Source organism: Setaria viridis, chromosome 9 (assembly GCF_005286985.2).
Source record: "Setaria viridis chromosome 9, Setaria_viridis_v4.0, whole genome shotgun sequence".
NCBI lineage: Eukaryota > Viridiplantae > Streptophyta > Magnoliopsida > Poales > Poaceae > Setaria > Setaria viridis.
In genome coordinates, this window is record NC_048271.2 from 52,255,174 (window position 1) to 52,280,037 (window position 24,864).

Here is a 24,864-nt window from a genome sequence, read left to right on the forward strand (position 1 = left end):
ATGTTAGAACGTGAACTGTACCGCCTAGTATGCTCAAGAACCTTGTTTTTATGAATTTTATAATTTTCAAAAATATTCCTAAAAAGTGAGAAAAATTAAGGTTCTAGTAATTATGCCATGCTAGCTGAAATGCTAGAACTTCTCAGGAACTGTGTCGCTTCTTATGCTCTATATTTTTCTATGAATTTAGCAATTTATAAACTATTCCAAAAAATAGTGAGAAAAAATATGGTGGTTAATAATGTGCCATCCTAGCAGCCGGATCAGTTGTGTAATTGAGAATTAAGGTGATTATGAACTCATGCGTATGAGAAATTGTCAAAAAAATCAGATCCAACAGTTCCAGTAATTAAACATGAATGCAAATGACTCATGGCCACTCTAGCTTTATTTTCAATTTTCTAAAAAAAACGATGATCGTTCAACGGCAAGCATACCTTCCTCCCGGGAACATGCTACTTGCCGAGTACATGTGCGCGACATCCACAAAGTTGAGGCATAAAAATAGTTTGGGAATTGGAAATCTGGAATGATTCTCATAATGTGGCAAACATGTACATCTCACTCATATTGCAAATTTAACAGTAGCTGCCCCACAAAGCTGCAGCAAAAAACATTACATTCATCAGATCAGCCAATACATATATACACCAAGTAGAGAGCTAGCCTATTATTATCCTTCTGACGAGAAGAGTGAGGCACTAAACAGCACTACTGATGAAGACTGCAAAAATACACCGATATACATAACAAGAACTTAATCCACCAAAATGCCGCTACTAACTGCTCCAGTACATAGGTCACAAAATTACTAATAACTACTCTTACAAAGTTCCTTTGGATCATCTTGGCTTCCAACAGCTTTTGTGGCCACAGAGAAATTTTGAGGGACCCACCCCAATCATCTTATCACCTCCTTTTGTGATAGCTAGTCATCTCAATTCTTGCAACAGACTAAGCTAACTGGTCCTGCGAATTTACTTGATCATTCATCACGGTAGTGGGATGTGCTGCTTAATCTCCTTTCCTTGCGTGCTTTACTTGATTCCGCTTCAACTTCTGCCTCCTCGTCAGCGAAATTTTGATCAGAGACCTCTGGAGAGGAAGAAAAGATATAAAATTGGCATTAGAAACAAGTATACTGCATGCTCCTCCTGCTGAGCAGTGCTAGTTGAATTCAGCACCATCAACATCTAATAGTTAGCTGTAAGGCTACCATAATATGTATCCGAAAGAAACAGAAACAAACAAGTTCTTGGAGAATAAGCACAGTTGATCAGTTCCATTATTCATGTGTCTTCTATAAAATATGCTTGTGTTAATAAAAAATATGATGATATGAATGAATTTTTATGGCATTGATTGAGGAATCTCAGTACATGTCATGGAAAGCTAGCATAGATGGACTATATTAAATTGTGAACTAGCTGCATAGCTAATTAGGACACCTTAAGTTTGAGCAGCTGTGATACTTAGTAAAAGAAAATGTTCAGTCAATAAAGAATTTCAGACAATTACAGCAGAATTTTGACCATTCGGGCAAAATATGCCAATGAGATAAAAATCAAGTTAGCAACCTGTACTTTCATCAAGAAGCTGGTTTTCCCCTTTGCAAGCTTCCCATTTCCTTCCACGAGACACTGAAAGTCTCTCCCCGTTTGTCTGAGTACCTGATTCATGATCGCCCACTGAAGCCTCCAGCCCATCACTTTGTGCATTGCTACCGCAATCACGTGGCCTGAAATGCCGGATCCAGGGACTTGCAGGCACACAGCATTTTGTCCCACTTTGTGCACGAGCATTAGTCTTCTCGTACTTGATGTACTCCCACACACCCCTGCGGAGAACCTTGAAGCCATTGCCATTTGTATTATGCGGACGGTGTCTGTGATTGTATAGTTGATCAACGAAAGAAGCCTCCATAGAGCTTATATACAACATGTGCCTCTCATCTGTCCACCCTGCCGACATCATGTTCAGAATTCGATTTCCCTGTCAACGAATCAAATGAAACATTTTATTTACCATGTGTAGAAATCGGCTAACAAAACGATGTAAGAAAAAAAAAACCAAAAGTCATGATCAAATGGCATACCAGTACTACTTCCATTATTGAAATTATGTAGTGGAACATGATAAAGCATATAATTATTTTTAAAACGACAGTAGTCTTAAAAGGATACTTCTAAAAAAATTTAGTCAAGACACAGTAGGAGTTAGGTAACATTTTCTGACTTGGAAATGAACACGCTATGCCCCAGTCTCATTGCATTGCAAAGGACCAAAAAAGTTCACAGCACTCAATAAAAGATATCAAACTGCACACAAACTCATATATGTCTCTAGCAGGTCTCATCGTCCATTGCTTCGACCCTTGAGTTTACCGAATAGCAGTTCGCAATCATCCTACCAAGCTCGACTCCTAAGATCATTGTTAAGAGAAAGGGATCATGAAATTACGCACAAAACAGTTCAACAGACAGTAAGGAAATTACAGGACCTAAAGAACTAACACGATATGGCAGAAAGAAAGGGAAACAAATGCAGTTTACTACCTTGGCAGTGGCACCGGCAGCTGGCTCGGCCTTCATGGGTCGATTCAACGACACATCCCCCATTGGATTCTTTGAATTAGGGCAAGGAACAAGCAAATGATGCCAATTCCAAGGATTTGCTTGTACTTTCCTATTTCCTTACTCTATCCGATGAAACCAGTGTTGTGTTTCCTGTTCCTCGATGAACAGAAACTTTTTCCCCTTGAGAAATTGTAACGAAGATGCAGAAACGCAGAAGATCAACAGAAAAACAAACTGGTGCAAGAAAGAGCCGCAATTTCCTAGGCACCGGATGATTGTGGATCGGAGAGACAGAGCAGGAGGAGATCGCAACTCAAGAACCAAGAAAGCCCTCCAAGGATTGCAAAACCAACAAGAAGAAAACGACCAAATTTCAGCGAGGAATTCAAGGTGGGCTCTTGACCGCACCCCCCAGAAAATCAAACAATCCTCGGAAAGCAGATCAAGGAAGCTCCTAGATGTGGCTCGGGCTCTGGATAAACGGCGAGCGACGGAAGGGAACAAGAGAGAGGTAGAGGCATATAACCGCGGAGGGGAGAATGGCCATTGAAACGCAAAGGACAATAAAGGCAGGATTAAAGAGGGGATCAGCACCCGGCCGGACCCTCTGGATGGAGCTTTACGCCTACGTGCCGGAGCTTTTCCACGTGGCGGGCCGACACGTGGCGGGGCGGGGAAAATATCTGGCCTCAGATATTTGTTGGCCTCCCTTGCCGCCAGAAAAGGGTAAAGGGTGGCGAGAAAGATCTGCACAGGCACCTGGGACACCGCGCGGGGCCCGCCGCCGCCGCTGGAGGAAGACAACTCCACCGGACGAAGCAATTGGCGCAGCGCAGGCATGGGAATATGGGATCGGATCATCACAGCCTGTAGTAGTAGTTATCCTCAGCTCCCGTCCTGCCTTTGCTGCCGTCTGATCCTCTGAATAAATCTAGCAGGCTTTATTCTGTTATATCCTAAGTAAAGTCACCAATTGATGCCGTGGCAATACAAATCTGAACAAGAAAAGTCACCAAATGATTCTGTGGCAATACAAATCTGAACAATAAAAAGTAACATCAGAGAAGCTGTGCCTGCTGCTTTCAGGTGGATGTAACATCAGAGGCGCACAACCAGGATGCCAGATAACATCTACGAGTACCCGTACAATGCAAACAGATAAGAGAAATGTGACCAGTGATAATATCTGGGCTCAAAAGGACAATTATTGAGGTGCCAGAGTATCTGAGGACGAAGAAATATCTCACGGCCAAGGCCAAGGTCCAATCTGGACCTTCCCTTTGCTAACTGCAACTTGCCAAATATGGTATGCCGCAACAAGACAAACGGCACACAGCCTCGAATAAGTTCGGCGAATGGCGCAAGGCACCTATCGTAAAAAAGGTCAGCCAATGGCTTACCTGACGCGCACAGTGGACAAGTCTTCCCACGTGGGATGATGGATTGAGCGAAGCCACCATCCGAAAGTGCTACAAGATAATATCTACCTGAGATCTCTTTTTCGCTTTTCCTTTTCCAAAGGGTCTAACAATTGCTATGCAGGTCGTTTTACATAATGTCACTTTTTCCCAATATGATATACCAACTAGTGTGTCACAAATTCAACTCTAGGGAATTGTCAAAGGACCATAACAGGTGCCTTCACCATGACCAGTTGGTGGGTTCCCATGAAATAGGTGATAAGATGGCACCCCAAGTGGGAGCCTCAACTACAACTAAGATGCGACCGGAACTTCTTCAGATTGTAGGCTTTTCTGACTCCTGAGGGAGAGCCTGCTATAATCCTGAAAGCAGCAGATGTTAAATCATTAGCTGCAAAATTGTATCACATCAATATGATCCAATAAGGCAACAACACAGTAATCTGGTGCTTTTATGTGCAACCAGGACCCTGGTGAGTATTTACCTGCACTATAGACTGGGCGCAAAGCTTCCCAGATAATACTGCACCTTCCATGGAAGCCAAGTATTTCTGCTTTGTGTAATCGCCAGCCAGATAGAACCCTTCGATCGGTGACCTTTGGAGAGGTCGGCAAGGTTCACAGTTTGGGACAGTTTTGTAAACAGATCTGTCAAAGCAAACCAGAATATGAACATGAGGAAGCAACAGACAAAACTATCAGAGCTCAAGCTACTTATGATTATCCATCTGGAAGGGTCTTTGACAAATATCCTCACCTCGGTGTCTTCACGACATGATACTTAAGAATCTTTGCTTTACTCTGATCGGCAGCGATTTCATCAGGAAACAACTTGGCTAGCTCTTCCATAGTCGCATCGATGATTTCAGTGTCACTCCGACCAACCCACTCCTCTGCAGGAGCAAAGACCAACTCCAGCATTGAACGGTTTGGATCATAGTATTCCTATAAAGAATTAGAAACAACAAAGTTAAGAAAAGAAAGATGAGTGTGCATTCATGTCATATCGTGATCATCCACTGACATGTTCGCGATGACTCAAGTCCTAACTTTTCAATACATTTAGTGTTTGTAGAAAACTGATAAGGTCCTCAAGTTGGTACCTTGCAGGTTACTGACATGTCTGCATAGACACTTAAAAGTGGACTCCTGAAAAGAAAATAAACAAGATCAATAAAGGGCATATGGTATTTGATACCAAAAATGGACATTCACGCATGAACGGTAGAAACTGTGCAACCTTAATAGCACATGTAATATCTTGATAGATAACCATAACCAAGATATACTGCACAAAACAAAATGCATGAACTACAGGAATATGGCCAGGAAACATACCTGCTGAAAAGAAGGTGGTCATATGTGTTTTTCAGTTTTCTGTCAAACCTGAGGCATTCAAAACAACAGAAATTCTCAGCAAAGCTTCAGAAATGTCTCAAGGAAGAAGCATAACCACACAATGTAATGAAGTCGTTTCCAATTCAGAACCAAATATTTCAATCAACTAACCATATATGAACATTGATAACAGGAACTCCTACCAACTTCTCCAGCTTCTTGAAATAAGAAATTTCACTCCACTCTTGCGGTACAAGAAGCTTGAAGATATCAACTAAATACAAAGACTAGTCAGTTGAATTGAATAGCTGCACAGGAAACAAGGTTTATTGGAAATAAATCACACCTGGTGCCGCACAGACATATGCATCTCCAGTTATTTGAGTTCCGTCGGTAAGTGTGAAGTGTTTAACAGTTCCATCAGGATTCAACTCAATCTTTTTAAGACGAGAATTCAGGCGGACTTCACCACCCCTAGACCGAATGTGATTAACAATAGGCATGCACAGCCTTTCAGGTGGATTACCATCCAAGAATGCCATTTTGGAACCATGTTTCTCCTGCAGATTTACACAAAATAATCTTTTCAAAAGACATGCATGCTATCTTAACCATGCAAATAACTATTAGCATTTTTCTCAGGTAACAAAGAATACAGACAAGGAAGAATCAAAATGTGTAAGCTATCTCTCCAAACAGAACAGGCAAGACATACATTACACAATCCCACAGAGCAACAACAGCTATACCTGAAGAAATCGGTTCAAAGCAATCAAAATGCACTGCATGGATAGCTCATCAGGATTTATGAAATTGAGTGCCTTGGACATTGCAATAAAAACTTCATCATTCACTCGATCAGGAACACCCTGTGCTGATCAAATAATTGTATCAGGCATCAAATGGCTCCATAAAAAAAACATAGAAAGATATGTTACCATATGTATTCCAAATGACAAAAATGAAACCAAATTTGAAGAACGTTGCATATGTATATCAGTTAGCAAAGAAACTGTTGTGTGCTCTTCAGCTCTTGTGCTTTTTTTTTCATTTTGGTACATTGCTGAACTTAACTGGAAAAGTCAATGCATCTATAAACATTGCTCAGCCTAAACTTGCACAGAAAGCACTTTTACGACCAAATACTATAAGATACGGACTTGAGCATATTAAGCATTTTCGTGTATGGAGCTACTTATGCTTCTTCAGGAAGATATGAAAAGAAAAGGAAACAATTTATTGGCAAACTATGAGCTCTCTAGTAGTGATGAAGAAAAGGAAATAATTTATTGGCAAACTACAAGCTCTCTACTAGTCTGCATTGAACTTGTACCTGCTTTTTCATCCACTCTGAAACCGTTAAACCATCTTGAGCTTCAACATAAGGTTGACCACCAAGCATTGCTGGCAGAAGTCCAATAGCAAACTTCACTTTCTCCGGCCAGGTAAGCATTTCATTGTTTCTCAGTATGGCCCATATTCCTGTTAAAAGTACAATGGTAAATCATGGTACGGCATCAATTAGAGGAGTGAAGATGAATGGTAATGCTGTAGTGTTATTGCTGCCACTAACAAACCCTCTAATTATGTCCATATATTAGCAAAATAAGAGAACAAATATTAGAATGCATTTCTGGATTCTCTAGGAAATCTGTTGCAGCAAATCCAACATTGTGTATAATCTTACCATTTACAGGTGCTGGCAAAGTTTCTGGGAAATCAAACCGGCTGAATTCTCCTGGCTTGTTCGGCATGGCAAATATCATGGAGTGTTCTTTCCATTGCAAACGGTCTTCAATACCAAGCTCGCCAAACAAATTCTGTATGTTGGGATAAGCTCCAACTTAAACCAAAAATACATGGTTACATACGCGCACACAGTAAGTGTCATATATGCTAGGAAGGGAATGGTAGCAATCCAGTGCTCTTGTGGACAGAAGAACATATATTCAACTACCGCATTATGGATGCGATAGTGCATAGGACAACACGGTACATAGTTTATGTAACAATAAATCATGTACTGATGTATGGTTTAGTAGTCCGCATTTCAGGTTATTTTGGCACTATAATTTAACAAAATTCCTTTCTCAATAATTATTTTGCAGAATTATTTACAAATTTTCCTTGAACGAAATTTACTGCAACATAATGAAAAAAAAGACAAATAGACACAAGGAAACTATGGTTCAGAAGTTTGCGTGATATGGTGTGCCTTAACAGTTTGTTAACATGCGTACATTCCCTGTATGTTATTATAGAAATAATCTATAAAATTAAATATCATGGAGAGAACCTCGAGGACCAGAAACTGTAACTTACAGAAGATATGAAGCCCGGTCTCATACCAATCTCCATCTTCATCCTTCCAAGCAGCTACCTGTTCAATGCATAAACAAAAAAATATATATAAAAGGTGCAAATGATGAAAACGGTGAATGCAAGCAATTCAGAGAGAGTTAACCAATCATGTAAGTATCTATCAGACCTTTCCGCCCAAAACATCTCTTGCTTCAAGCAATATGGGTTTATGGCCAGCATCTGCCAGATATTTCGCCGTTGATAGACCAGCCAGTCCTGCAAAAGTCACATAACATTAATAAAGCTAAGAGTAAATTGTGGTTGCCCTCAAATAAATTTACGATAAAAAACTATGAAAACATTAATCACGAAATATGTCGGACCTGCACCAGCAATCACGACCTGTAATGGTTTACTGGGGCGTTCGCTGTTTCTAAAAAATGAAGAGAGCTGTCCAGCTTCCAAATAGTTTATTGTGCTTTCTAGCGGAGGTCTTGGAAAATCCTTGCAGACAATCTGCAGAAAAGGTAATCAATCATGTTTTCACAAGAAATGACCTGAAAATATGGAAACAAGCGAACAAAAATGCTGAACCTGCAAAGCAGCATGTCTATGGTGTGACCTTCTTCCTTTGTTCCTCACAACAAGAGATTTCACAGCAAAGCTTGCATGGTGACTATTTGCAAAGCATCTCTGAGTAGGAAGTTGTCCTGCTAACGATCTTGCTTGGTTCACCCCAGTAATGTTCATAGACGACAGGCAGCCAGTATCCATGTCGAAGCAATTCTTGATAGATTGTTGTCAGCTCTGCTTCAACTAATATGCAGAGGCAGACTACTGTATAATCAAGAGGAGCCATTAGACTCACGGTTCATGAGATCAACTAATATGCAGAGGCAGACTACTGCATAATCAAGAGGAGCCATTAGACTCACAGTTCATGAGATCTTTTTTTTATGTGCAAGTATGGTAAGTAAATTGGTCCAGGTTGATAAACATTAACAAAGTTATTGTATACCGAAAACAATTAATGAATTAACTATGATGTAAAGGAAACAGAAAAACACAACTTGGACCTCCTTTTAGGCCCATTTTGTAGCATCACCGTCTAGCATTAAAGTTCATCCATGTCTCTCTATACCATACAGTGTAAGCCATACTCAACAATCTCTACCAGAACACCGCTAAACCTCTGTGCCCAACAATTGCAGCCTACTCCATGTAAGTTGTAACTTGTAACAGCCAATTGATGCCTTCAAAGTACAAACCCTAAGAAATCCCCCATTTCTACAGCCTGTTAATTTTTTCCACTTCCAGGTAGCATGAGAGCCCGCCCCATCCCCCTGAGGAACCGGATCGCGCCCGACCGCATGACTAAACAGAAACGCAGCGTGAACAAGCAAGGGAAATCGGCTTGGGCAGGCGCGGCGGGGACTCACCGGGAGGCGAAGAGAGGGAGGGGAGGCAGCGGAGGCGGACTGGGGCGAGGCCCGGGGCAGTGGGTAGCGCGTAGCGGAGTGGCGTGGAGGCGGGGGAACCCAGGTGGGAGGAATTCGTGTCTCAACGTGGGCGACGATAAGGGGAGGCGACCTCCGTCATTCGGTTGCGGGGCGGTGGGAAGGGACTAGAGCACGACAAGACGGGGTGAGGAGGATGTGGTGGAGGAGGATGCCTTTTGGCGCCTGGTGCGCTCTACGTCTCCGTGGTATATACCGCCAGGTCACTTTCTTTGGAATTCTTTTTTCGAGCGTATCTTTTAATAATTTTATATTAAGAAGGAAATAACGTTCGTCGTAACGCGGGTGTAACCAGACACACGTACACGGATAGGATAAAACGTAAAAGAAGTGAACTATCTTTTTAACACAGACAACAGGCATGATGAAATGGGCAGGTTCAGGTAGATTGCAGGCCTACAGCCGGCAACTGAAAGAGGCCCAAGTGCTTGGTGCTGCAGCACACCATAACTGAACCTGCTCAAAAATCTCTGTCAGCAGCTGCCCAAGCAACCTCGCCGGCTCCCTATTGAAAACTCGCGAATTGCGTTCATTCCGGATGCTCCATGAGACAAGCATGAAAGCCGAGTCGAGTCCTCTCTTCCTCAGGGAATCCAGGTCATCCTTGCAGTCGAACCACCATTCGGTTATGCCTAGGTGCAGTGCTAGTGGTTGCCTCTAAATATTTAGAGCGGACATCAAAACTTGCCAAAGCTGTTTGTTGAACAGACAGTGCACAAAGAGGTGGCTTGCCGTTTCAGTGTCCTACTGGCACAAAGCACAGGCGTCATGATCCTAGATTCCTCGTCGGCGCTTCCTATCTTATGTCCATAAACGATCTTTAACAGCGAGCCATATAAAGAACTTGATCTTAAGAGGTCCAAGCTTTCCAGATTAGTTTATGAGCTGCAAATCTGATCGCCCCTTAAAGAAAGCATTGTACGCTGATCGGGTTGTATAATCACCGGAGGGGTTCCATCTCCAGGACACCTTGTCCTCAGTTCCTGACGCAAGGTGGAGTCCGTCAAGAGCGTGCCAAAGACTGACATATTGTATCTACAACCAATTAAATGATAAAGACGAAGTGCACTTACTACATTGCACTGCAGGCGATGCAGCGAGGAACAAAGAGTATGACAGTCAAGTACGCCAAGCCTCGACAGTACGTCCCTCGTGTTTATATTAGCTACACTGTACAGCGAGGAAAAAGATGTGTATTACTTTTACTGAGCACATCACTGAACACGGAGATGGAACTGAAGGAGGAACTGAGGGACCGATGAAGCCATGGAGTAATACCTGGAGGCTGGTGCGGTCGGAGAAGTCGGAGCTCGGAGGAGGCGTCACCGCAGCCGGCGCCGGCGCAGCGCAGGGCAGCGGCTTTACCCGGAGCTGATTCCCAGTGGAGGGGCGGAGGCCCGACAGAGGGCGGCAAAATCCCGTGCGGATGGCCTAGTCCGCGCCCTCCTCAACGCGGCCTCGCCGCTACTCCGTCTAGACTACGAATCCAAGCGCCGGAGACGGAATGTGGTGCGGGCGCCGGCGGGTGGCGGAGGCGAGAGGGCCGGCGCCTGTCCAACGAGCAGCAGCGAGCGGCAGTCAAATGGACAAGGAAGAAGAAACTGGCGGCCTGTTTAATTGGACTTTTCGGCTGAAAAGCTGAAACGGCTGATTTGTTGTGAGAGAAAAATACTGTTCGGTGGCTGATAAGCCGGCTGATAAGCTGAAGTGAACAGGCTGTGGGCCTCTCGATTTGAGCCAAGGTTGGGCACGTTCGTGACTTTTTTTAAAAAAAAATCTTGGCAAAGCACTACCATATCATTTAAGTAGGAGTAGAAATAGAGCCTGATACATAAATTATATATTACATAATTAAGATCAAACTCATGAACTCAAAAGAAACTAGGATACAATAACATTAGAACTAAGTTATTCCCGGCGCGCCGCACGCTTGTCTGCGCAGCTCCATTTCCTATTTGATGAACACCGCCACCTGCAATGGTGATCCGCTCTTCCTTCAATTATTCTTCGATTTCTCCCATTCCAGATATTCCACACCATGTACATCATAATTGCAGCTTTCAGTCTCCAAATTTGTTGTGGCAGCGATTGCAAACTCACTAGTCCACCACTTGCCCACACCGATCCCCATAGCAGGCACATTGACCAGATTTGTTGTCCACTCACTAATTCTCTCCCAAACATCCTTGGCATAGGGGCAGTGCAGGCACAGGTGCGCTGCTGATTCAGACTCCTGCTGACATAATGTGCAAATAGGATCACACGGCCATCTTCTTCCCAAGAGCTTGTCGGCTGTTAACAACTTGTTCTTCCCAAGAGATATTCCACACCATGTACATCATTATTATAGCCATGCAAAGAGCGTGTTCGTTGGTTGGACCAAAAGTTTCACTCCCCGCCCCATGTTGAAAAATTACGTGCGCTTGTGGCAGCCTCCCGATGGTTTTTTTTTTTGGGGGGGGGGGGGGGGGGCGCGATCGGACGGCTTAATGTGTTTGAAGTGTAGACCAATGGGCCTGTAGCACCAACTTACGCGCCTATAGAAAAAAAAGTTATGACACTGAGAATTCAAATGGAATCAATCCACATATACCTTTGTTGTTGAGGCGTTGTATAATCTTAATAGTTGTTGGCTTTCTAGACACTCCAATATAAATACAATGGGGCAGCTCTACTGCCTCTTCCTTTAAAAAAACACCAAAGAAATGAGAAATATAAAGAATTATAGTTTGTTTTGGCTTTTCTACATACAAATTTTTTTATATGTACGCAATTAGAAAATTTAAAATGAATAGTGATTTGGGACAAAGAGAGTACTATATGAGCATAGAGCTTAATTATCATTAATCAAGCGCATCGATCGTGCAATCGGAACTATGGCGGACACGTGGGATTACAGGAAGGGCACACGGCCCTACACTCACCCAACGTGTCATAACACAACGGTTCCGGTGATGTTTCGGCTCACACTAAACCTTGGCGCAGAACACCAGCGCCACCTTGCTCCCATCTACTCCTCCAAAGCGCGTAATGCTATATGCGTGGCTCCTTGCAGTTCCAGCATTTGGAAGCTCGAGAGCACGACCTGCTTCATTATCGTGTTCATCAGCACGAAGTATACATGCATATGCATATCTCCAACCAATTCAATTGTTCAAGATAATCGGTACACTTATATTATGCAGGGATGAAACGAGGAACAAGAGCATGATGACCATATGTTCCACGTATTCATACCCTTGTTCCTCGTTTCATCCCCTGCACAATGTAACCTGCTTCATTATCGTGTTCATCAGCACGAAGTATACATGCATATGCATATCTCCAACCAATTCAATTGTTCAAGATAATCGGTACACTTATATTATGCAGGGATGAAACGAGGAACAAGAGCATGATGACCATATGTTCCACGTATTCATACCCTTGTTCCTCGTTTCATCCCCTGCACAATGTACACTTACATTGTGCAGGGGATGAAACGAGGAAAACGGGATCAGTACACCAAGGCTCCACGTATGTTCCTTGTATTCATGCTGGATAGGAGTTGACTGCAGGCAATTGTGCAATGGCCTGTGTCTGTGTGTATTGGGATGGCTTATATACACACGCGCAAGCACATGAGTATAACGACACTTTTTTTTTGGTAGGACGTCAGCTGTAAAATCATAAATTCATGATTTTGTTCCTTTTAAAAGATGGAGAGGAAGATTAGTTTCTTTTTCTTAATTAAAAAAGGACAGAGATCATTGGTACTAGTAGCCTGAAAATATGCAAGTCTACTCTCAATCAAATTTGTCATGAAATCCTCTAGAAAAGAAATTACGAAATTTCTCTAAAAAATCATGTATTTTTTTCCGGCTTCAACGTGCTAGCGTTTGACGTTCCCGTAGCACTTGGTTCACATCCGCCAGCAAATTGTTACTTGCATGCAGCCATGTACCAGTAGTTGTACCAGTTCCAACCCTGCCAGCCATGGACCAATGGACACACCAACCCGGCAACCCTATGCTTTGCACACCTCCATGCTCATCGGTGGGTCGCATCTGCAGACGGCATACAGAATTCACGCTACAGGAAGGCGACTGTTTGGTTTGGAGAGACAGCCAGCAGCCTGCCGGGGAAGTTTGAACGGTGGTTGGAGCAGTCAAAATGGCGGGTAAAAGGGGGATACGAGTCCAACTGCCACTCTGCCAGCTCCCTTCACTCACTCGCAACGCCTCAAGAAGAACCACCCTGCCAATGCTCTGCCCTAGTGCCCTTCAGCTTCCTGAACGGTGAGTTCTTCAAACTGCATTGTCTCCGGATTCCATATGAAGGTGTAATTCAGTTACATGAAGAGTCTACCAACTACCTTATTCTACTTGATGAACTGCAGATCCTCGCTCGCGTGAGGGCCAACAATGGCTGACGAACTGCGCAATCCTCTGCTGGGGCTTGAGAAATTCAGCAGCGAAGAGATCGATCTGGTAAGCGCATCAGTTACAGCAATGCAAGGTCCCATTCCTCTGATTCTCTGAAGATTCATTCAGTTACAGCAATGCAAAGTCCCATTCCTCTGATTCTCTGAAGACGTCATGTATGCACTGTGCGGATACAGGAAAGCCTGCCCCTGGAAGATGTTTTCGAGCAGCTCAACACATCTCGCAGCGGGCTTTCATCGGCGGATGCTGCAGAACGGTTGCAGCTGTTTGGGGCAAACAGATTGGAGGAGAAGCGTGTAAGTTGAACATTTTGACTAACCATTTCTGGATGACGCACATATTCTGAATTCCTAACTTTCTGAATACGCGTTTCACTTTCTGGCAGGAGAACAAGATTCTGAAGTTCCTCAGTTTCATGTGGAACCCTTTGTCCTGGGTGATGGAGGCTGCAGCAGTGATGGCATTGGTCTTGGCAAATGGCGGTGTAAGTTTGTAACATTCAGAGATGTGAATATATGACCCTTGACTGGTTTACTCAACAAGTCTCTGAAAATGTTACTAAGATACTAATTTCAGTCACTCAAACTGTCAAACATAATGGGGATCTTTTTCCTTTGTTCAGAGTCAAGGTCCTGACTGGGAGGATTTTGTTGGAATCGTCTGCCTTCTGGTTATCAACTCAATTATCAGCTTCATTGAAGAAAATAATGCTGGCAATGCTGCTGCAGCTCTCATGGCACGCTTGGCACCAAAAACAAAGGTTTGTATAAACAAAATAGTGCTATTCCAGTCTGATCTTGTTGTGCTCTTCATACATGGGTCATTGGTGTGCTTTTTCAGGCTCTTAGAGATGGGCAATGGCAAGAGTTGGATGCTTCCATCTTGGTCCCAGGAGATATTATCAGCATCAAGCTTGGTGACATCATACCAGCGGATGCGCGCCTGCTAGAGGGAGATCCTCTGAAAGTTGACCAGGTAATTTCCCAATTGAATTAGCAGATATTGTTTCCATAAGTAACATAGCAGCTGCTGGTATGTTCAGATGAGCATGTCAGCTTATTTGATCTGCTCCTTGTATTTTCCCTAATGCAGTCAGCTCTAACTGGTGAATCCCTTCCGGTAACCAAAAGGAGTGGTGACCTAGTGTTCACGGGTTCAACGTGCAAACATGGAGAAATTGAAGCTGTCGTCATCGCGACTGGCGTCCACTCTTTCTTCGGAAAGGCAGCTCATTTGGTGGACTCCACAGAGGTTGTTGGCCATTTCCAAAAGGTGAATTGTCAAATGTTCAGAATATATGTATGAATCTCTAATTGCACATGAATGCCTCTGGTTTAAGCTAATCATACACCTGAAATTTCAGGTTCTAACCTGCATAGGGAATTTCTGTATATGCTCGATTGCGGTAGGGGTGATTCTTGAGGTTATTATCATGTTCCCAGTACAGCACCGGTCATACCGAAATGGAATCAACAATGTGCTTGTTATTCTGATCGGCGGGATACCTATTGCGATGCCTACCGTTCTGTCAGTCACTCTTGCAATAGGTTCTCATCACCTATCTCAACAGGTATTCTACGGCACTGTTGATATCTTTCTTCAGACAATAGTTGTTAATGCATCATTTTTCCTTAGGTTTGTTAGAACATCTTGCAGGGTGCAATCACTAAAAGGATGACAGCCATCGAGGAAATGGCAGGAATGGATGTTCTGTGCTGTGACAAAACTGGAACTCTTACTCTCAACCATCTTACCGTCGACAAAAACCTAATCGAGGTAACTTATTATGATAATATAAAAAGGTACTGTGTATTCACCTTAGTGATAATTAGTGGTGCAAGCTGATCCATCCTTTGGGTAACTTCAGGTGTTCAGCAGAGTAATGGACAAGGACATGGTTGTCCTGTTAGCTGCAAGAGCATCAAGAGTGGAGAACCAAGATGCAATTGATATGGCCATCATTAACATGCTAGCTGATCCCAGAGAGGTTCTGAATTTATTTGCTCGGTTTAAATCTGCACACATTCAGAACAGTCCTTGGCAGCTTATCTGTTCTCTCTTTTCTGAAACAAGAATGCTACGTGTTCCTTGTCAGGCACGCGCCAACATCACTGAAGTTCATTTTCTCCCCTTCAATCCAGTTGACAAGAGAACAGCTGTAACATACATAGATTCTGATCATAAGTGGTTCCGGGTCAGCAAAGGCGCTCCGGAGCAGGTACTCCTGTTGAAGTTCATCGTTGTATCTCTCAATCCATAATCCATTCTTCCTTAGTCAGTACAGGCCTTACAGAATTCTGTCGAACCTACTTTGATTCTGTGTGACTGAATGCTATTCTTCTGATGATGTTCATATTTCAGATCTTAAGCTTGTGCTACTACAAAGATGATGTTGCCGAAAAGGTGCAGGCAGTGATCGAAAATTTTGCAGAGAGGGGCCTCCGTGCATTAGCAGTTGCTTACCAGGTGCCACATCATTCAATTTATTTGGTGGCCATTACTTTTCTTTTTGAAGAAGAAGATCTGGTGGCCATTATTGCAATCTGAACTCTGAAATCAGTTGGTACCTTGTATCAGGAGATCCCAGAAAGATCAAGGGACAGCCCTGGCGGACCATGGATCCTCTGTGGCCTACTGCCGTTGTTCGATCCGCCGCGGCACGACAGCGCCGACACCATCCGCAGAGCGCTCGATCTTGGCGTCTGCGTGAAGATGATCACCGGTGCGCATGGCCACGAACTTGTGCTTGTTTCCGTAGCGTGACGCCCTGACTTGATCGCTGGCTCTGTCCGTGCAGGTGATCACCTGGCCATTGCAAAGGAGACCGGCCGGCGCCTGGGGATGGGCACGAACATGCACCCGTCGGCGTCGCTGTTCGGCCGTGGCAACGGTGAGAACTCGGCGGCGGTTCCCGTCGACGAGCTTGTCGAGAAGGCCGACGGATTCGCCGGCGTGTTCCCGGAGCACAAGTACGAGATCGTGAGGATCCTTCAGGGTAAGGGCCACGTCTGCGGGATGACGGGCGACGGCGTGAACGACGCGCCGGCGTTGAAGAAGGCGGACATCGGCATCGCGGTGTCCGACGCCACGGACGCCGCGAGGGGTGCCGCCGACATCGTGCTCACGGAGCCCGGGCTCAGTGTGATCGTCAGCGCCGTCCTGACCAGCCGCGCCATCTTCCAGCGCATGAAGAACTACACGGTTCGATCCTTATTGCATTCAGTATCATGCTTCAGCATTGCACGGCACAGTAAAATTCAGTGGTAAATTTGGCTTGCCGTAACTGCTGCTTCATCTCTGCAGATTTATGCCGTATCCATCACCATACGGATAGTGGTAGGAACCAAATTAACTTTTAAATACTTGACTCTGCCATTCTAGGTCACACTAAATACTTCCTCCGTTCCAAATTGTAGGTCATTTTGGACTTTTCTAGGTTCATAGATATTATTATGTACCTAGACATACACTATATCTAGATGCATAATAATATCTATGAACCTAAAAAAACTAAAACGACCTACAATATGGAACAGATGGAGTAGTAATTTCAGATTTTTTTTTCTGCAAGCAGCTAGGATTTGTTCTTCTGGCATCGATATGGGAGTACGACTTCCCTCCGTTCATGGTTCTAATCATAGCCATACTGAACGACGGTGATGCATCTCTGAACTTGTCATCTCATCCAAAATAGCTGCACATTGCTACATCAGAATGATGGATTTGAAATGTACCACTCTGATAAGGGACCATCATGACGATATCAAAGGATCGCGTGAAGCCGTCGCCAAGACCAGATAGGTGGAAGCTGAATGAGATCTTTGCAACTGGAGTCGTCATGGGAACCTACCTTGCATTGGTGACGGTGCTGTTCTACTGGGCAGTGACAAGGACCACATTCTTTGAGGTAACATAACATTGGTTGCAGCATCCAGAACTGAAGATATATTTGATAGATCAACTGACTGAAGATCTGTCTCTGAATTGCAGTCACATTTCAAGGTGAGATCTCTCAAGGAAGACGCTGAGAAGCTCTCGTCGGCGATGTACCTGCAGGTCAGCATCATCAGCCAGGCTCTGATCTTCGTCACACGCAGTCATGGCCTGTCATTCCTCGAAAGGCCTGGAGCTCTGCTGATTTGTGCCTTTGTCGTAGCACAACTGGTGAGTCTCTGAAATCTCTGGAGAAGAGTGAGCTGCACCAGAATTTAGCGAGCGCTTGTCATTCACGTTCAACCCAAGATGCATTGAAGATGTGCCTGTAAGTTGTAACTGAAGCTCTCGATCGCAGGTGGCTACCCTTGTCACCGTCTATGCGACCATCGGCTTCGCATCGATCAGTGCGATCGGATGGCGCTGGGCCGGTGTCATATGGCTGTACAGCCTGGTTTTCTATGTGCCACTTGACCTGATCAAGGTCGCCGTCCGGTACATTCTTAGTGGCAAAGCATGGAACTTGCTGATCGACAGGAAGGTACTGCACAGTTGTTCATCTGCTCTCTTCCTTCAGAATTCATTCATGGCTGCTTGTTCATGCTTCAGACTGCATTTACAAGGAAGAGCGACTTCAGGAAGGAGGACCAGGAGTCCAGGTGGGCGCTTTCCCGGAGAGATGTTCAGCAAAGGGCGTTCTCTGATCATCTTCTCAGCAGCTCAATGCCGTCCTCTCAGATCGTAGATCAGGCGAGGTGGCGCGCCGAGATCACCAGGTAAGAGTGCTTTGGGGATTGCGAGATTTGGTCTTCTTGGCTGGGCAATGTCAAAGCAGGAAACTGAGTGAGAATCTGATCGATTCTGTTTGCAGGTTGGGAGAAAGGCATGCACTGAGAGCACACGTGGAGTCTCTAATGGGGTTGAAGCGTGTGGATAGTCGCATCATACGGACGGCTCAGACCGTCTGACCTGCATGAGCCTTAAGGTGGTGGTGTTTTCAGATAACAAATGGGACAGCATCTGTTCAGCTCGAAACTAGTGTTTATGCATATCTTCTTAATAAGGGAATGCTAAATGTGAAGAGATTTGATAGAACAGATTCCAGATCACACCCAATAAAGTTGCACTGATTTTATGCATCTTGTTTCAGCTGATGCAGCAGTACTGAGAGTACTTGATTATTTTAACATTCAGAGAACTTGACACCATAGTTCTGTTTATCAGGTGCATTTGAATATAATCTAGCCAAAGAATACAATAGAATGCATTAATCTAAGATCAAGGTACTGTTTTTCTTGACACAATACAACCATCAACCATAGAACACAACTCCTTTGTTACCAAGAAAAACCTGTGATTATGTACTGGCGAAGCTGACAAACTCCTCTGTTTTCTTCTTCCACTTATCTCTCTTCTGGCACTAGTCGAATGGAATAAATACAACCTGAGATGTAACAGAAAGGATCGGGTTCTTCTTCCATCATATGAAATCTTGGTCTTGGTCATCTGGTCGGCGAGAAGTATCTCCATCGAGCATTCTCTTTGTCATGTTTGCCCTCTGCACAAGTCGAACCAGTGCTTGCACCACCTCTGACATTGGTGGCCTGAATTCAGGTTCAGGCTGCAACAAGAATTTGGTTCACAAGGTTCAGAACTTTATTTAGATGGATATGTTTGTTCCATACGACTAGTATATATGAACACTGTAACTCCTACCTGGACACATAGTGCGAGCACATCAGCAAATCGAGATAGAGATTTGGCTGGGTATAGACCCTTGAGTGCAGGATCAACCATCCTGTCCAACGCGTCAATGTCATGCAGCTGGGGGGTCGCCCACCGCACAAGTGACTGCTCTGACCTGGGTCTAGAGCTGTAATGAAAATGGTCACACAATGGCATGTAGGATCATCAATTATCAAATTTTATAAATTATAACTTAAAAGGCTGAAAAACAGATAATGAGAGGGCACCTGTCAAATGGTCTCCGTCCCGTCAATAGCTCAAGCATGACAACTCCAAAGCTGTAGACATCACTTTTGAGGGTGTACTGACCGGTCATGTCCACCTCTGGGGCAGTGTATCCCGCACTTTGTTCTGCTGCCTGCACAAATTTATTTGGCGGTAAACATTACAAAGATGGTTAGTGAGCCAGAGTCTGAAAAACTAGGGTAAGAACTGCATAGCTGATGCATACCTAGATAACCAAGAGGACATAAAAGATATTTGTTTTTCATCATTGTAGGTACATGTATACATGAAGTTTTATAAGCTCATTAAACTGGTTTTTAGTAGCTTGGCTACCTAAGAGTTCTCCATGTACTAAAGTTCTTTTAACTTGACCTGTTGACCATGCAAGAACTTAGATGTTAGTATATTGACCATTACCTGGAATTCAGCATCAGGAATAAAGCTTGCAAGTCCAGCATCTGAAACATGTGGATTGAATTCCGAGTCCAGCAAAATGTTTGATGACTTGAAATTCTTATGGATGATGGATGGAGAACATATTTCATGAAGATACCTATGAATTACATTTTAATGGGAAACTGTAAGGATTTACATAGTTTGAAAGGAAAAATAGAATGTTACAGTATATCACGTCATGAACAGGCTTAATAATCATTGAAGCATGTTCCTCAAACTTTCAGTTAATATTTTGACATATTTAACCAACAAGACAGATTCCACAAGAATAAGAAAAGAGTAAAAAAAATGCATAAACAAAAAGTCTATGCCGGGATACTGTTTATTCCACTATCTAAAATATAATATGCATGTAGACTATCTAAAATATGATAATTGACATGCATGTAGACTCAATATCATAATTCATGCCATTCAGATTAACAAATATTATCATTCATGCCATCCAAATTTCCACTTACTCTAGTGAACGGGCAGAGCCGAGTGCGATCTTGACACGAGAATTCCAACTAAGTGGCTTGCTGTAATCGTCTGAAAGGTGAAGTAGATCATGAAGCGATCCATTCCTGTGGAAATCATACACAAGCAAGTGTTGCCCGTGTTCCATACAATAGCCCACAAGCTCATTTAGATTTGGATGGTGCAATTTTGAGATATTAGAGACCAGTTCAGCAAAGTCATCAGATGATTGGAATGGCATCACAGTGCTGTCTAATTTCTTGATGGCCAGAACCTAGATAGAGTAAACAAAAGTAAGCACATTATATTTAAATAAATGGCCCAACTCTGTATTACACTACATGAGTACTTTCTAAAGAAAAGGAATAAATATTAGAACAGGAAAACAGAAGCTATCATTATGCAACAGAAAGTAGTCAATTTTTCAGGATCTTCTATGTTACTTTGTTCTTCATTAAAACATCTTGCTCCGAAAATATAATTTCTTCTTAGCACTGTATGATTGCCACCTTTCACTAATGTTATAATATATACATGAATATAATTTCTTCTTAGCTCTGTATGATTGAAAACATTAGCCCTATTTTCAAAGGCCTTACAGAATACAGACAGTACTTATATAAAGAAACTTTTCGTGTACCTTACGAAATAGATAGGAATTGTGACATGAGGATATGAGCATACCTTTCCATCATTGAACTGTGCCCTGTAAACACGTCCAAAAGTACCCTCTCCAACAAGGTTGTCGAAGCTGAAGCTGTCTGTTGCCACCTGTAGATCTGCAACTGAATAAACAGTCGCCTTTATAGGTGTTATATTGCTTTTCTTTGCAACAGGCCTGTTTGAAAAATCATCATCATCAAACGATTTGTGGCGTTCTATCTTCGGGGGCGGTTTCAGACTAATGGAAGCAGGTGAAGCCAAAGACTCTATGTCTACTGTGGTAGACTCATCAATAGGCTTCATGTCTGCAACATGTGAATAAAGCAGATATTCACATAATTATATAAAGCTGAGAAGACATCTCTCAAGTGTGACAGCCATCAAGATAACCGACCTTTAATTTCGTTTGAGGGAAAGGAAGTGAATGGCTGGTGCTGTTCATAGTGTTCTGCCTTAGCAGCTTTGCGTTTTCTTCTTTTTATTAGAAAGAACGCAACAACTGCTCCAACAACCAACAATGATATGATAATTCCAGCCACACCTCCACCACCTATCCCAGATTTTCCACCAGAACTTGATGAACCATCTGGGCTGTTCCTACGGTTCGGAGGAGGCGGCGCTGTATATGGAGGTGGCGGTGGCGCTGGTCCTGTGCTCCAAGAATTTCCGTCAGTCCTGTACACAAGAAGCATATCAGTCCAAGATATAGCTCTCTAACAGTTGCACATCAAGCAGTCAAGATAACTCACTGTATACTGTTTATCTTCTTAAGTTGACTAGGAATCCAACCAGTGAAACGGTTGTTCGCAACATTCCTACAGGCAAGCAAGTTATGAGATATTGTACTGAGCATGCTAATAAAGCATCATTGAATTGCACTGTTGATTACTCACAGAGCTTCAAGGGGGAGATTCGCTAGGACATTGATATAACCAGTAAATTGATTGTTCTGCAAATATCTGAGAAAAAAAAGGAATGGGTTAATGCAAAAAAGTTCTAATGAGATGTGTATAGGAGATGAAAATAAATGCACAGGCATCCTTTCATACAAATGTTTCAGGCTTGACAATCCAGTGAAACTTTGTGGAAGATCACCCGTAAGAGAATTAAAGGAGAGATCCCTGCATCACATTAAATATGAAAACAATGAGAATCAAAACAGAAGGAAAATGAACGAAAAATGAGGAATTTTACTACACAAATTAAGACCCATCTTTTTTATTTTTGCGAAGAAATTAAGACCCATCTGACACTGCCCACAACGTACTTACACATCTGTCAAACTATAAAGGCTGGAAAATACATCGCTGATGTTTCCTTGTAATTGGTTATGGTTAAGGTTTCTGCATATGCCAAGAAAAAAATCATTTAGCCCTTCATAGATGATATATATTCCAAGGTAAAATCAACTCCTGGGTGCAAAGATACTCACAAATACTTAAGATTAGTCATTGTCGAAATCGAGTAGGGTAAATTTCCACCAAACTGATTTCCTGCAAGATTGCTGCACAACAAGAAGAATCCTCAAACAGTCATGCCACCTGAATAGTTGGAAATAATTACAAATGCATGTATTCACTTGGGAGCTTACAGTCTCTCAAGCTTCATATAGGGAAGATTGTACTGTATTTGGCTCCCACCACCAAGACTGTTTTGGCTCATGTCACTGCACCAAACAAAAATTGATTTACGATGGCTATCAACTGAAGTCTCACAGCAAACAAAGTTGAGCAAAAGTTATAATTGGGGACTCACAGCTCAACTAATGAACCCAAGTTATTCATGTTGTAGGCCAAATTTCCGGAGAGTCCCAAGTTCGACAATAGGCTACAGCATCAAATAAAGGAAAAATACACTAAGAAGGAGTAAGAAATGAAAGCTGTGCTAGGCTGGTAGCAATTATATTGCGGCACAAAGCTCACATTTTAGTGACCCCTGATCCTGAGCAAGTGATGCCCTTCCATGACTGGCCACAAGGATCACCACCATTTGCCTGCCAACCATTGAGCTGCCCAGGAGAATTCAGACTAGTAAAGAGTGTATTGAGGACATTAACTGCATGCAGGAGAGACATGAATTAGAACAGTAGATAGGACATGCTGTTAAAGATCTCAGTTCGTATGCAAACGAATTAGTAAGAATATGCATGGATTCAAGTTAACATAGCATGACTTCTAATGGGGAAAAATCACCATGGTTGATAAGGAAAAAAGATCTGCTCAGAGAAATCTATAGGGCAATTTTCATCTTTACTTGAAGATGAGATTTTGTAAAAATAAAAGGAGAAGAGGTGTCAAATCAAGAAGCTGCCTCAAAGGAAAATGATTGTGTTATCTAGGAGACTGTTAAAACCAAAATGTCCCACTCACAATGGCACTCCTATATCCAACCAACTCCATCAACACTTGCAAGAATCTAAAAATAGCATTATGAGTTCAAGTGGTGCTACTTTTGTTAGATAAAGGAATAGTTCAATATTCCGGCCTCTACATCACAGTGTTACTTGAGGTATTAAGTTCAGAGGCATCAGCTAACAATAGAATTTTCTTTTACAACACTTCCGATTTCAATTCAAGTCCTTGACAAAGAGTTGAAAACAGAAGTGAAGGAAACCGAGACCAACAATAGATAAAGGCAGCAAGAAGAAAAACATTGCAGAAACTAGAATTTCCTCTGAATCCAGCGCATTCCCGCTGCTGAATTACCCCTCCAAATCCACCAAAAAAACTGCAGGCCCCTGCTATCACCATCTAACTTGTGTCAGCGCGCTGCGACAGAAACTGCCGGACGCACAGTAAACCGTACAGTTCGTGAGCTTGTGGACAAACAGACAGCGGAATTCAGACAGCATCCTGTCCACAATGTAGAAAGGATGAAAATCGAGAGCATTCTCAAATCCCACACAAAGCGAAGCCCCCGTAACCTAATTTCTAAAAGTAACGTTAAATACTAATGACTAGAAACGGGGGAGTCGCGAGAAGAAACCAAGATTTGGTTAGGGAAGAGAGCAGTTCAGCAGACTTGCTGATTCCGGAACCGAATCTACCAGAGCACGGCACCCATCTGGTGGAAATACCGAAAGAAATTGGAAAATTCACCCCTTGGAAATTGGTAGGAAAAAAAATCCAACTTTCTTTCTGAACTGAAGACGCCAAACAGACCTCTAAAGAGCAATCCAGTTACTAACTTACTACTACCAAAAGGAAGAATTATCCAGTTAGAGCAGAAGTTTCCAACTCACGATCGCTGGGGTCCGTGTCGGCAGCAGCGAAGATCCATCCGCGTGGCCAAATGCCGCCGCCGCAGCATCCCAGGAGCAGCAGCACCAGCCATGGCGCGCCCACCGTCCCGCCACCGCCTCCCCTCCTCCTCGCCATCTCGCGCGGCAATGCTCTCCTCCGGTCCTCCCCCCTAGCGAAACCGGGAGGAGCTCCCTTGTGTACTCGGCGCCTCCAAATCCGACTGAATTACGACCCTTTTTAACAGATCGTGGCGCCGCTCTTCAACCCCCGGATATGAATTGTGCGCGTGTGCGTGTGCACTGGAAACTAGCACGGCGGCAGCTGGCAGACAGAGCGCCCGGACAAGAACCCGGGTGGTGATGAGGTCAATCGCTTCGCTGGTGTCGCTGTCATTGGCATTCCCGTGATTCGCCTGCCCCGGGGAAGGAAGGTAACGTTCGAAAGGAAATGGAGGATTTTTTTTCCTTTACAAAATGCACGAAAGGAAATTCCGCCGATTTACTTGTCATCGAAAATGCTAGTACTGCTCCTTTTGTGAGGAAAAAAGGATATTGACATGCTAG

The 24,864-nt window shown here is 43.4% G+C and overlaps 4 protein-coding genes across 7 annotated transcripts; 1 reads left to right on the forward strand and 3 right to left on the reverse strand.

The window, feature by feature from the left end:
- Window positions 1-544: 544 nt before the first annotated feature.
- LOC117835063 (cold-regulated protein 27) lies at window positions 545-3,400 on the reverse strand. 3 transcript variants are annotated; one of them, XM_072291038.1, is made up of 3 exons: window positions 2,556-3,400; window positions 1,584-1,992; window positions 545-1,095 (listed from the first exon to the last, which is right to left on the reverse strand). In XM_072291038.1, exons 1-3 carry the CDS (start codon window positions 2,616-2,618, stop codon window positions 986-988), a joined length of 582 nt encoding a protein of 193 aa, XP_072147139.1. In that variant the 5' UTR covers window positions 2,619-3,400; the 3' UTR covers window positions 545-985. The 3 variants fall into 3 exon arrangements, with proteins under 3 accessions (XP_072147139.1, XP_034570305.1, XP_072147140.1); XM_034714414.2 differs by having other exon boundaries at window positions 1,578-1,992; window positions 2,556-3,287; XM_072291039.1 differs by having other exon boundaries at window positions 1,578-2,422; window positions 2,556-3,285.
- A 660-nt stretch (window positions 3,401-4,060) lies between these two features.
- LOC117835062 (15-cis-phytoene desaturase, chloroplastic/chromoplastic) lies at window positions 4,061-9,295 on the reverse strand. 2 transcript variants are annotated; one of them, XM_034714413.2, is made up of 15 exons: window positions 9,076-9,295; window positions 8,231-8,540; window positions 8,020-8,152; window positions 7,824-7,912; window positions 7,658-7,715; window positions 7,023-7,178; window positions 6,669-6,817; window positions 6,085-6,204; window positions 5,682-5,895; window positions 5,507-5,609; window positions 5,336-5,383; window positions 5,101-5,146; window positions 4,755-4,942; window positions 4,483-4,645; window positions 4,061-4,360 (listed from the first exon to the last, which is right to left on the reverse strand). In XM_034714413.2, exons 2-15 carry the CDS (start codon window positions 8,408-8,410, stop codon window positions 4,292-4,294), a joined length of 1,716 nt encoding a protein of 571 aa, XP_034570304.1. In that variant the 5' UTR covers window positions 8,411-8,540; window positions 9,076-9,295; the 3' UTR covers window positions 4,061-4,291. The 2 variants fall into 2 exon arrangements, with proteins under 2 accessions (XP_034570304.1, XP_034570302.1); XM_034714411.2 differs by having other exon boundaries at window positions 8,231-8,473; window positions 9,076-9,294.
- A 4,261-nt stretch (window positions 9,296-13,556) lies between these two features.
- On the forward strand, window positions 13,557-18,649 carry LOC117838612 (ATPase 10, plasma membrane-type). Its single transcript, XM_034718706.2, has 20 exons — window positions 13,557-13,622; window positions 13,754-13,873; window positions 13,963-14,061; window positions 14,200-14,337; window positions 14,418-14,552; window positions 14,670-14,849; window positions 14,941-15,147; window positions 15,234-15,353; window positions 15,445-15,564; window positions 15,673-15,795; window positions 15,939-16,043; window positions 16,155-16,299; window positions 16,375-16,778; window positions 16,881-16,913; window positions 17,152-17,233; window positions 17,324-17,484; window positions 17,568-17,741; window positions 17,869-18,051; window positions 18,120-18,286; window positions 18,382-18,649. The coding sequence occupies exons 1-20, from the start codon at window positions 13,557-13,559 to the stop codon at window positions 18,476-18,478; spliced, it is 2,859 nt and encodes a 952-aa protein (XP_034574597.1). The 3' UTR covers window positions 18,479-18,649.
- LOC117838611 (protein STRUBBELIG-RECEPTOR FAMILY 6) lies at window positions 18,632-24,678 on the reverse strand. Its single transcript, XM_034718705.2, has 16 exons — window positions 24,301-24,678; window positions 22,982-23,114; window positions 22,815-22,886; window positions 22,651-22,725; window positions 22,492-22,563; window positions 22,331-22,402; window positions 22,109-22,180; window positions 21,953-22,018; window positions 21,809-21,874; window positions 21,454-21,734; window positions 21,081-21,364; window positions 20,399-20,670; window positions 19,899-20,034; window positions 19,484-19,614; window positions 19,227-19,383; window positions 18,632-19,131 (listed from the first exon to the last, which is right to left on the reverse strand). Exons 1-16 carry the CDS (start codon window positions 24,434-24,436, stop codon window positions 18,991-18,993), a joined length of 2,166 nt encoding a protein of 721 aa, XP_034574596.1. The 5' UTR covers window positions 24,437-24,678; the 3' UTR covers window positions 18,632-18,990.
- Window positions 24,679-24,864: the final 186 nt, after the last annotated feature.